Source organism: Lissotriton helveticus, chromosome 12, assembly GCF_964261635.1.
Source record: "Lissotriton helveticus chromosome 12, aLisHel1.1, whole genome shotgun sequence".
In the NCBI taxonomy this organism is placed as follows: Eukaryota; Metazoa; Chordata; class Amphibia; order Caudata; family Salamandridae; genus Lissotriton; species Lissotriton helveticus.
Genome location: NC_136073.1, coordinates 568,170,152 through 568,183,129, shown reverse-complemented (window position 1 = coordinate 568,183,129; position 12,978 = coordinate 568,170,152). Strand labels below are relative to the sequence as shown.

Genomic DNA, 12,978 nt, shown 5'->3' with positions numbered 1-12,978 from the left:
ATTATAAATTACAATCACTTTTATTTAAGTATTAATTACTTACTAAATTAAAAGCCATTGTTATTTGTAATATCAATACATCTAAGTCACGTAAATACAAATCATGTTGCATTACAAATGCTATAGGTGTCACATTTGCGAAAGTTATAACTATTGGCATTGTAAATGACAAAGATATTAATTTAGCTATTTTCAAAACCAAAACCAAAATAAAAAAATTGTCATTTACAAGACCAATAGCTCCAACTTTTCTAATGCGAGACCTATTGCATTTCCAATGCTTGTTATATATACAGATACTTCAAATGGTTTAATATTGATCTAAAGGTATATAAGTTACCTCTTCATTTTGCGTGGAGGACATTCTTTTCTGGCATGGCTCTGGAGATTCTATGTTTTCTCTTTTTAAATTGTACATGAAGAAAATTTTCTATATAAATAATATAAAATAAAACAAAATGTGAAACCTAATTTCAGAGGGTGTATGTATATTATATATGTTGTGTTGGTCCATAATTATTCTCAACTTTCCTAATTTGTTTTGTTCACACTCGATTAACACACCCTGATTTAGGAAATTGTGTCAGGGGTACTCTTATTTTTACAAACATAAACAGCCTTTTCTTGCCACCACATTCAGTCCTCCCCTGCCGCATAGCTGCATAATCCATGTGGCCCTATCTGTGGTAGAGCATCATGGGCAGTCTGATTCATTAGTTCTTTTAGAGACGATAAGGGGAGTACCCTCACATGGATTTATAGGCCAGAACTGCCAGCCCTCCAGGACTGTTACCGTTCCCATAGCTGGTGGGGCGCCCTAGGTATGTGACGGGCACTAGGAGGTTGGTGACGTCTGGATTCCAACGAGAAAGAGCAAACTCAGGGGGTCAGGTTGTATCTTGTTCCAAATGATGGGTTGCATGGGGACTTGGCACTCTTCCTATAAGTTGACCAGGTCTCTTCTGGAAGTGGAGAGACCTTTTACAGTGATGTTGCCTGTTGCAATCTGCTTGTAAAGACCTGCAGGTTAATTGAGTTATTTCTTTCACCATTTCTTGACCAGGATTACGTTACTAGCTGTACAGGAAGTGCAGGAAGAAGCCGCTCTGGAAAAGGTACGGTTGTGTATTGGAATGCTCTCATTGGATGTGGTATGGAGAAGTGCAGAGAGTAGCATCAGGTAGTAACTTTACATTTAAAAAACCATTTAATTTTAAGCTGGTAGGTTTTTCCAGGTGCCGGCTGTTGGGTCTAGTGGGTTAGTGGACTAATGCGTCCACTGTAGGGGCTTGTGTTCGGCCTCATAGTCCCAGGTTCAAATCCCGGTGAGCCCACTCAGCCTTTCATCCTTCTGAGGTCAATAAAATGAGTACCATTGAGTTGAGTAACAATAAACATCTGTTATTCAGCGCCAAGAGGCCTATGGGTGAACATGAGCTTTACAAATACACGTTATGTTATAGGTTGTGGGTTAGTATTAGCAGAATGTTTGTAGGTCTGGCTGTGGGAAACTGAAGTTAATCTGGAGTTTATCCCTAGAGAGGTATAGGCTGGGATTAAGTATGCTGAGTTTATGAATTGGGCCAGCAGCTTATTCCATTAACTAGTTAAGTAGTGACTTTACTAATGAGCGCTAAATGTTTGCTTGTGTGGTGTGAGTGGCTGAACTTCCCATTGGTACTGGTGGTTTAAGAATTGTAGCTCCGGTTCCCATGTGCTACTATAGAATATGCTGAACAGTTTAATGCCAACTACAAAGCAGTACCAGTTAAACTGGTTATGTTACTGGATGTTACATGGTGGTAAGTTGTGTGTTGCTCAGTTTGAGACACGGTTGGGTTGGAACTGTAGTAGATATCCCTCTTGTGTTGTAGATCATGCATTATTTATCATTATTTTATGTTACAAGCCTGAGGGGTCCAAGGCTTATACACCCATGGCGGCCCCTGTCTGAATATAGAGAACGGAAACATCCTTTACAACGTGGTGTTTACACCGCGCGACCTTTACGACGCAGTCATTACAACGCAAGTCGTTACTACGACTTGCGCTGGTGGGCGCTCTTGTTTAAGCAATAGTTTGATTTTCTATTCCAACACCTTTCCTACTGTTACGTGGGCTGGAGTTGGAATAGAAAATTAAATTAATCCACAATCCAGCGCCCTCCAACACAAGTCGTTGTAACGACTTGCGTTGTAATGGCTGCGTCGTAAAGTATCGTGATCAAAATGATCGCGTTGTACTGACGTACATCCTAGAGAACATACAGAAGTAGTTACCCACTTGGGCTGGCTCTCTGTTGGAATAAGGTTGTTGAGGCTATTTTGGAAATATGGGAATGTATATTGAATGTGGGCAAACATAGGTTCCATAGCAGTGTTGCAGAGGGGGCATATAGAGAGTAATGTCTATACTACTGTTAACCTTTGGACAATATGCTGTATACGTGATTCCTGAGTGTGCTAAATGGAACTGCTTTGATTTTGAATCCATGTTCTGTTGTTCACTGAGTTAGTTTGTAAAAGCTGGTGGCTCTTGAGTCATGTAGCTGTTTGGTGGAGGAAATACTTGATGCCCTGGCGTGTCTTCGGAAACACTGTAGTAATAGTGCACTGTCCGGGTTTTGGAATGGTACTTATTGTCATCACTGGAGATGGTGCATGGAGATATTGATCAGCGAATGGTGGCACTTTGATGATCTATCATTCTGCTTGCAGCTCTGCAGAGAGATGGAAACTCCTTCCCTTCCCGCCGTGAGGGACTGGCCAGGTCCACGTGGCAGCTGGAGATACGTCATCCCAGATTGTGAAGATGAAACTCAGGTACTGTTGGCAATCTACTTCATTCCTCAACTGGACCTAGGGTGGCACATAAATGCCTGCTGATGGATGAGTACACACCAAACAGAGGGACAAAAGAGGGAAGAGCCACGGAGAGGGAGGGGTGTAAAGGAATTTCAGTAGACTGTCACCCAACTGTTTGATCAACCAACATCCAGCCCCAAGAGACATCAAACAGTGGATGATAATCCTGGTACCGAACTTTACCACGTTTGTGTAATCCTACTGTCCCTTGGCCCACACCACTAAACTAACCCTCAATTTGGAAGGTGTTACACCCTTTTAACTCTGTTTGCCTCTGCCAATATTTTGTAATGCCTTCAACAGACTTCAGCGGGATCACACTTAAATCCCTCTCCCAAAAATAGTTCACCTCCATTGATTTCAATAGGATTGCCTTATCAAAATATCAGAATTTACCCTAGTTAGAAACCTAACAACTGAATGAAACGCTGTGCCTCAACAGGCACAAAACTAGAACTGTACAAAAAACACAGGCTTCACCCAGAATTCGCAGCTATCTTAATAACTTGGTGTTTACATCTGATATGTGGGAAAGAGAAAATTGAACGAAATTCAAGACGTGGGAGGAGAGAAATTAGAGTCGATGATATATTAAGAACGAGTGAGTCAAGGGAAGCCGTGATTATGAAAACATTAGGCAATTCTCCCTCTGACACCCTTTCTCCTCATTTCCCACATTTTTCTCTCTTTTCTGTCTTCCTCTCTTTTGATCTAGAACAATGTCCGATTGTGAAAAATAAGCACTGCTCACTTACAGCGGGCCCCTCTTCCCGTCACCATCACAAATTAAGCACTGTTTAAAAAACAAAAAAGTTAACTGAAAGCAAGATGGTCCAGGGTATGTGGGTTGGCAGTTAAGAGAAAAAGAAGAACCGGGCAGGAAACATTCAATGTCAACCTAACATCTAAGCCTCGTGTTTGCTTTTTTAACAGGAAGAGAAGCGCGCAGCCTTCCTGTGGGACAGCACTTCCGGGCTGGAGCTAGTCAGCGTGGCCAACGTTGAGATGGGGGAGCCGGGGGCCGAGCAGCATCCACAGGAATGCCAGCCATTACTAGGGCACTTCAAGGTGAGATTAAAATGCTTTCACTTTTTAGCAGTGCCCAATATCTCGTCAGAGGTTCAAAATCCAACCACGTCTGAAAGTGCTCCACCCTGTCTCCCGAGATTGACCCCGAAGATAGCCAAAACACAAACATTTTGTCAACGGAAAAGAACATGATCAATCGTCTGCATCGCCATTGCGCCACCATGTGGCCACTCGTGGAATCATTACTTTTTTTTCAGTTTTATGTAGCGTGTATTGTCGCCAAAGGTATGGGAGTAGTAAGTGTTGTTGGATTTATGTGGGTTTATATGGACCGAGAGCTATTAGGAGCAACAAAGACAGCATATATATATATATATATTTTTGGGGGGACATATTTTATTGAGTTTGAAATGTAACCGTCAAGGCCGTTCCAAAATAATATTATTACAAACGATGAATCAATATCAAAGGATAATACCTGCTCATAATCTGCAATATCCTGGGTTCCGTGAAGTCCGATGCTGTAAGGAAAAACAGGACATCATCAGCGTAGGATGCTATCGTATCTGACTAGTCCTTCACCCCATTTGAAACCCCACACCTGAGCGTCCATCCTGACCCACACTACCATTGGCTCCATGCCCAGAGCAAACAGCAGGGGGAACAGGAGACAACCATGCCGCGTACCCTGCCGCATGGAGAATGATTCCGATCTGGCCCCGGCCACCCGCAGCAATGCCTTTAAATCTGTATATAATAATCAGAAGTAAGCATTGAATCGTGGGCCAAAGTCGAGGTGCTGGAGGAGCAGGAATAAATATTCCCAACTCACGCAATTGAACGATTTGTCGCTCTTCGCCAGAAGATATGTCGCTGGTTCGCTCATCTTTTCTGCCAATTCCATTGCATTATATACATGCTGATGTTGTGGCAGGTCGCCCTGTTGGGTATGAATCCTGCCTGATCTGGGTGGACCAGGTCAGGGATATGGTGTATTAGCCTATTTGCCAATGCCTTGACCTCCGAGTTGAGTAGTGAAATTGGGTGGTAGGAGGAAGGGTCATTCATCGGCCGGTCTGGCTTACTGAAAACCATGATCTCTGCATGGCACCAGTCCTATGGCAGACTGACCTTTGCTGTTGCGGATGCAATTGCCTCCAGCATGTGATTGCAGAGTTTAGGCATGTATGTTTTGAAGAATTCGCAAGGGAACCCTTTGGGCCCTGTCACCGCGAGCAAGAGCTCCTACCTGTGAGTTCAGTGTCCAACTGTCCATGGGCTGCATGGAAAAGATCCCTGAGCAGCAGGGCATATACAAATTCCTCTATCAGCTTCAAGGAACAGAGTGGACACTCGAAGACTTAAAGCATTTCCTTTACTGTTAAATCTTCCTAGGTTAATTGTACACTCTACTTTACCAGTATGATGTCTACTAGGACTATGTTTGCTCTGTGGCAAATTTCTAAATAAAACCAATAGATATTATGAAAGAGTAGCGAGTTCACTGAGGAATCACAGTTCAAAGCACAAGAAGCGGGTGCCAACAAACTACTACTACAAATAACAAGATGATGGGTGGAATGCTTTAATTGATCTCAGCCATTGTCAATCCTCTGATCCGCATTCCAGTCCATTGTTTTTCGCTCACCATGCTACTCTAGGCAGAGGTCCTCTTTATGCATCAGACACTGCTAATCATTGGACCATTCCATCCCGAAATGTCAGACGAGCCCTCCTCTAGATGGGAACACAAATGGCCCTAAATCGGTGTGTGCCTGTTTAGCAATCTTCAGTAGGGTGTATTGCTAGGTAAATCCAGTCTGAGGCGCCATCTATGGGTGCATCCTCTATCTGTAGCAATTACTATGTCCACTTGTTAATAGGACTTCATAGGTGAGAAGTCTGGTCAGTACCACAGCACAGCTACCAGGCACCAACTCTGGGTGCTGCACACAAAATGTCGCACGCGCTGCAGAAATCTGAAGTACCATTCAGCTGAATAATACAGCACCATGTCACATGTCGGCAGCGGCGAACTGCCGTGGTGGTCAATTTTCTTTTTATTTAGAAACTCCACTTCAATAATACTTCTTCTCTGTTTTGAAGACCGGCGTCATACTGATTGTTTTGTCTTTTCTTACGTCTCATCTATCTACTTTCTCATATTGTTTTCGATCTACTTCAGTTGTGATAACTTATATTAACAAGTATATTAGAGAAACAGTTTATAAGGAAACAGTCACTCTCTCTGTCTTTGAGTTCATAAGTACCTGAAACTAAAAGGGTTTGTATGTAGCAAGTTTTATGTCTCTGTAGCTCGATATTTCATTGTTCAGGTAACCTATTGAGTGATTTGGTTAACAATGATTAGACCTAGAGGAAAATGGGGTTTCCTGGCAACAATAAAAGCTGCAAATAAACGTGCATAGTAAGCTGGATGAAAACATATACAGCACGCTCAAAGTAGAAGAAAGAGCATTCACATGAAAACAATTGAAACGCCTTGAGGGCGAATACTGGGGTCAGCAAGATCACAGACCTTAACCTCACGTCCCCACCTAACCTGTACATCTTAGTATGCCCATGGTGCAAATTACTGCACTGCGTGTTGTAAGTGATGGCGAGAAACATTCTAATAGACAAATACACTTCAGCTACATTTTGTCTGAATTAATTGATTTCTGGACTGCTGGTTTTTAGGTGTCAACATCCGTGACCTGTGCTTTTGCAACTCTGAACAATTGTTTTGTCTTCCATAGGTGGAAAAACTGAACTTTAAGCTGTTCAATGTTCCTTTAAAATCCTTAGGGCAGACCCCGGAAGCCTCCTCCCACGGGGCTAATCAGCTAGAGTCACTGCGGTCTCATCTGGAAGGTGAGCAGAAGGGTCTCAGAAAGTTCTACTTTATACGCAACTCCTTTCGCCAGGGGAGCATGATTCTTGAATTTGGGTTTGTGACTTTCACCTGTGGTTGTTAGGATATGGGATTTGTTTTCAAAGGAGGAGAGGGCCTGACAGTGTCCCAGCAGAGGGTGTTTAGACTTGTGTTGTACCCCTCTTCCCTACTGAGTCCCCTCCCAAGGTATGATCTATGATGTAATGTTCTGTTCATTGACATTTGGAGGCTGAATGATCAAGGAAGATATTGTCTCTGCTGATGGTAACTATGCTTTCACTTTCGGTAACCTGTGTACTGTGGTTACTTTAATTAGGGTTGAGGGCTATCCATGATTTCCCTGGAGCGCAATCAACAAAGGCAGAGGTGACCATTGACTCTTGGCAGTGGGTTCCTTGATGTTTGTTGCACAAACCCAGCTACTTCCTGTCTTTTGTTGGCAGATGGCCCGCAGCTGTTGGCGCTGGGAGTTTTCAGAAATGGGTTGGACGTGAAAAGCTTGAGCTTCCTGGAAGATTGTGGGTTCAGTTGCTGCATCCCTTCCAAGATCTTCTCTAAAGACACAGAAGATCCATTGTCACAGAGGAGCGGGCCTACTGAGGTCACATCCACAGAGAAAGGAAGATCTTCCGGCACAAACAGCTCATCAGGAGGGTCCAGGACTCTGGGAGAGACTGTAGGCCAGAACGCTTCACCTAATCACGTCGGCAGTAGAGGCACCTCAGACACTCTGCTGAACAGCGTGTGGTCCAGCAGCACAATTCAAGCCTTAACTACAGGTAATGGAGTGATGATACCTTGGCCGCCGGCCTGTAGGCTCAGTATCTGTGGAAATGTTGAGTTATTTGAAAGGAAACCTGAGGAAGTAAAAGAAAAAAGATCCATAGAACTTCAACAGGGAAATAAGAGGGGGCATCACAGAAAATGTTTCCCACTCTCAATTTTAGTTACCTGTCTTTTATACGTTGGGCTTTTATTGTCCTAGCTTTAATGGATTTAAGAAAACGATGGAATCAGCGTTGGGGAGAAAAAACAAGATAAAGGCGACCATGGTGGGAAAAGGTATAAAGTGTAGGGAAAATACTATCCCCAGATTCATCAAGAACACATTTAGCTATTCCTTAATAGCGAAAAATACCGATTCGCTATTAAGGAATAGCAAAATGCTATGCATCAAGAAATCACTACAAAAATAGCGATTTCTAATAATTCCTTAATTGCGACTCGCAAATTGCGAGTCGCAATTAAGGAATATCTCCCCATTCATTCCTATGGGCCTAGAGGCCCATAGGAATGAATAGGAAGACAATCTCATTTTGCTAATCGCAATTAGCGATTCGCAAATTGAGATTGCGATTTCAAGGGTGTAGGGGTGTCCAAAGGACACCCTGTTGCACCCCTGAAATTGATGTGTGCACATATGTTGCGCACACACATGCCCTTAGGGCATGTGTGTGCGCAACATGAAACTTTGAAAAATGCACTTTAGTGCATTTTTCAAAGTTTTTGCAAATTACCACGAAGATGTACTTCATGGTAATTTGCGTGCCCTAATAGCGAATTCGCTACTTTTTTCACTTTCATGCACTCAATTTGAGATTCCTTAAATGCAAAGAATCGCAATTTAGCGAATTCTTAATTAGCGATTTTTGCATTTGGGATGATGCATCCCAAAAGCAAAAATACCGCTCGCAATTGGCCAGATTCTCAGAATCTGGCCCTTTGTGAGCAGATTTAAGCTTGATGAATCTGGCCCTATGTCAGGCTGAATAATGGTGGTAGATGGAGCACGAGAATAAAAGACCCTTAAAATTGAGATAGTAGGCAGAGCCGTGCTGCAGATGATAGGCTAGAGTCACAGAATAAGAGTAGGAAATGTGATTGGGTTGTCAGTCCTCAAGGACAGGGGTAAGAAGTGGGCAATACCTAGATGAGAAAGGAGAGTAGAAACAATGAGAGTGATTAAGCCACAAATGTGAATGTAGAACAGGGTGTCCACTTTTGGGCAATAGAACTGGGCTATGCCAGAGTATCACTTAGTCTAAATGTTTCCAATTTAGATTCATTGCATGTACATTTATTTCACTTGTCAAGAGAATTTGAATTTGTTCCAGCCCTTGTGGATCGCCCCTAATGTAGATAATAGGTGTGAAGATAGAGGGTGGGAGTTTGGGGGGGACTGGGCAAGAGTGGTAGATCTCTATATCGTAGGTGGAATTTAAAAGGGAAGAGCATCAATATGGAGACAAGATTAGGAAATATGAGGCCATTGCAACTGTTTAACTTCTCTTCTCTTTCATTGCAGGACGTTGGGGGGTCATCCAAAATGGGCTGGAAATCCCTCAATCACTAGGGGAACAGCTACACCACCCAACCATTTCACACAGTGGCCTCCTTTGGGTGGAGCTTTACAAAGGTTGAGCCATTCACAGACAGGTAAAGTGGCAGGACCACCCAAACAACCGGTTTAAGTGGGAAGGCCCATGGACCTGGGATATCCTTCCCTGACGGCTGCAGGGACAAGCGGATGCTTCAGTAACCGGGAGGACGACCTGGAGCTCATTGCATCACCCAGCCAAGGGTTGGCCAAGTGTGTCCACATTTGCTGATGTGCAAAACAAGCAGGTGGCTCCCACCGCCCAGACACAAGAGACTAGAACAAAGTTTTAAAATGAAAATAACCTATTTTTTTAAATTAAATAATGCATATTTTAAAGATGAATACTTTCTATTGAGTGTCCGACCAATACGGATAGAACTAACAAGAAAACCAACAAAGGCTGTGACATAAGACTGTAATGCCAAATAGCAACATCTGTTGGTGGAACAGTGCCCCATTAGACATGCCCTGGTCTGTATATAACAAGGTGCCTTAAGGCGAAGAGTTCCGCTTCATTCATAGAGCAGGCACTGTATAAACATATGTGATGAAGTAAGAGCATGGGTGAAAAACTGAAGTCTCGGATAGATGGAGAAAGGGAGACCCTTCTGTGCAAGAGGAGGAGGCCGTGTGGTCCCTCTATAGAGAAAACAACTGCTCCCTCAGGGGCTCAGAGACAGGTCTTTTCTCCGCTAAAGGAGTTGCAAACATGTGGAAGTAGGGTAGCAGACAAACGGCCAAGGGATCGAGTATACAAAAACCGAGGGATATTAAATGCGAGGGCTGACAGGGTAGGAATGGTGTGTAGCAGTACAGGCCTCAGCCCAGGATTGAGAAATAGGTAGAACATCTGCACAGGCCTTCCATTCCAGGAAAGAGAGCCTCCAGGGCAAAGTCAATTGGTGCAGCACTGAATAAAGCAAGGGAAGTATCTTCAGGGCAGTGACTGTGTGAAAGTCTTTGTTCAGGACTCAAGCCTATGACTGAGAGAAGAAAGGACCTCCATTTCAAAGCCCAACTCGCCTTAGGACTGAGAGAAGAAAGTACCTCCACATCAAAGCCCAACCCGCCTTACGACTGAGATAAGAAAGGACTTCCACATCAAAGCCCAGCCCGCCTTAGGACTGAAAGAAGAAAGGACCTCACATCAAAGCCCAACTCGCCTTAGGACTAAGAGAAGAAAGGACCGCCACATCAAAGCCCAACCTGCCTTAGGAGTGACAGAAGAAAGGACCTCACATCAAAGCCCAACTCGCCTTAGGACTGAGAAAAGAAAGGACCTCCACAACAAAGCCAAACTCGCCTTAGGACTGAGAGAAGAAAGGACCTCCACAACAAAGCCCAACTCGCCTTAGGCCTGAGAGAAGAAAGGCCCTCCACATCAAAGCCCAACTTGCCTTAGGACTAAAAGAAAGGACCTCCACATCAAATCCCAACTCGCCTTAGGGCTAAGAGAAGAAAAGCCCTCCACATCAAAGCCCAACTCGCCTTAGGACTAAGAGAAGAAAGGTCCTCCACATCAAAGCCCAACTCGCCTTAGGACTGAGAGAAGAAAGGACCTCCACAACAAAGCCCAACTCGCCTTAGTACTGAGAGAAGAAAGGACCTCCACATCAAAGCCCAACTCGCCTTAGGACTGAGAGAAGAAAGGACCTCCACAACAAAGCCCAACTCGCCTTAGGACTAAGAGAAGAAATGACCTCCACAACAAAGCCCAACTCGCCTTAGGACTAAGAGAAGAAAGGCCCTCCACATCAAAGCCCAACTCGCCTTAGGACTAAGAGAAGAAAGGTCCTCCACATCAAAGCCCACTCGCCTTAGGACTGAGAGAAGAAAGGACCTCCACAACAAAGCCCAACTCGCCTTAGGACTGAGAGAAGAAATTACCTCCACAACAAAGCCCAACTCGCCTTAGGACTGAGAGAAGAAAGGACCTCCACAACAAAGCCCAACTCGCCTTAGGACTAAGAGAAGAAATGACCTCCACAACAAAGCCCAACTCGCCTTAGGACTAAGAGAAGAAATGACCTCCACAACAAAGCCCAACTCGCCTTAGGACTAAGAGAAGAAATGACCTCCACAACAAAGCCCAACTTGCCTTAGGACTAAGAGAAGAAAGGTCCTCCACATCAAAGCCCACTCGCCTTAGGACTGAGAGAAGAAAGGACCTCCACAACAAAGCCCAACTCGCCTTAGGACTGAGAGAAGAAAGGACCTCCACATCAAAGCCCAACTCGCCTTAGGACTAAGAGAAGAAAGGCCCTACACATCAAAGTCCAACTCGCCTTAGGACTGAGAGAAGAAAGGCCCTCCACATCAAAGCCCAACTTGCCTTAGGACTAAAAGAAAGGACTCAACATCAAAGCCCAACTCGACTTAGGACTGAAAGAAGAAAGGACCTCCACAACAAAGCCTACCTCGCCTTAGGACTGAGAGAAGAAAGTACCTCCACATCAAAGCTCAACTCTCCTCTACTCAGCAGACCCCTTATAATGGAACTTGGGGTGTGATTCCCAACAATTATTACAACGTTTAACCTCTTTAGCAACACCTGGGAGAGGCTCCAGCTTCTGTGCCCTAATGTCCTGTTTTTTAACCTCCTGTACAGTGTGTTTGAACCATTCATGTATCCATGCTTCTCTAGCCCACTCTTCACCTTACAGCTATTCGCTGATATGAAGGGCCGAATGTACAAAGGGATTTTGTGGCTGCAGACACCGAATTGGTAAAATCCAGGGTTTGCAACTGCAGAAACCCTGTTACATATATACTAACCCCATTTTCCAATTCAGAAAAGATTTAGCAGATCACAATTTGGAAGGGGAATGAGTCTATAACTTTTGTATCAATGGTTTGCAACCACAATTCTGACGGCAATCCATTGATCAGTTATCGACCCCAAGTTGGCTTTGTAACTGATTTGAACCTCTTTCTCTTTGGGATTCAAAGTTGCAACTTTGGAGGTTGGTGGGGAATGGGGCTAGGTACTCGGGATCAGGGGGTACTGCAAACTCTCACATTCACTCAAATTGTGTCATATAATGGAAAGCCCCCACAGTAGTTTACAAGATATATATGTGACTACATTACCATAATATGTTAAAATACTATTTTAAAACTGATGGAATTAGAGCTCAGTTCCGGGTACAATTTCAAAGGTTAATATAAATTTAGTTTGAAGTGACTTACCTGGTTACTTTGTCCATGCTCACTATATCACAGAATATTGTCTTGATTTCAACATTTAAAAACTTAAATCATAAGGCACAGGCTTTGCCGAGGTAATCCATGATGCCAAACTTTGCTAATACAGACTCACATCAGAGGAGTTGAACACCACAAGGGAGCACCCATGGAATTGACGAAGAAACGTTCAATACATTGCACTTGGTTTGAACAAAAAGCAAAAAAAACTTTGTTTAATATGTTTTGTGAAAATTAGCAACATTTGTCTAGGGAAATACTAGTTCAAAGATATTAAATTTGGCCAACCTAAGTGAAAACCAAGCTATCGGAAAAAGCAAAGGGTACTTGATTTAGGGTCATAGTATTGTTTTCTTTTTATTATTAAATTTGCAACAGAGAATCAAGTGCATAATTTGAAAATGTGCATCGACGGGAAATAGCCTATTTCATGTGTTGTGGGCACTAGTGGACTACTGGCTATTGACACTTTTGCACTTGAACACCCACTTTAAAACATAATTTTGATATATCATTTGAAAAATAAATGTGTCCACTTTGAGTAGTATCCAACTTTGGTGTTATGTGCAAGGTGTTCCTAGAAAATAAAAATAATTTTCTATGAA

General features: G+C 43.4%; 1 protein-coding gene across 3 annotated transcripts in view; it reads left to right on the top strand.

The window, feature by feature from the left end:
- LOC144799189 (endonuclease/exonuclease/phosphatase family domain-containing protein 1-like) overlaps positions 1-12,978 on the top strand; it is a 103,380-nt gene extending 90,402 nt beyond the window's left edge. For 2 of the 3 annotated variants that reach the window (XM_078670438.1, XM_078670439.1), the window contains 6 exons: positions 1,064-1,115; positions 2,718-2,822; positions 3,798-3,932; positions 6,653-6,767; positions 7,233-7,568; positions 9,095-12,978. In XM_078670438.1, coding sequence (XP_078526564.1) covers positions 1,064-1,115; positions 2,718-2,822; positions 3,798-3,932; positions 6,653-6,767; positions 7,233-7,568; positions 9,095-9,210 — 859 coding nt within the window. In that variant the 3' untranslated portion in view covers positions 9,211-12,978. The remainder of the gene's footprint in view (positions 1-1,063; positions 1,116-2,717; positions 2,823-3,797; positions 3,933-6,652; positions 6,768-7,232; positions 7,569-9,094) is intronic. The other variant, XR_013603772.1, reaches the window with a different exon arrangement.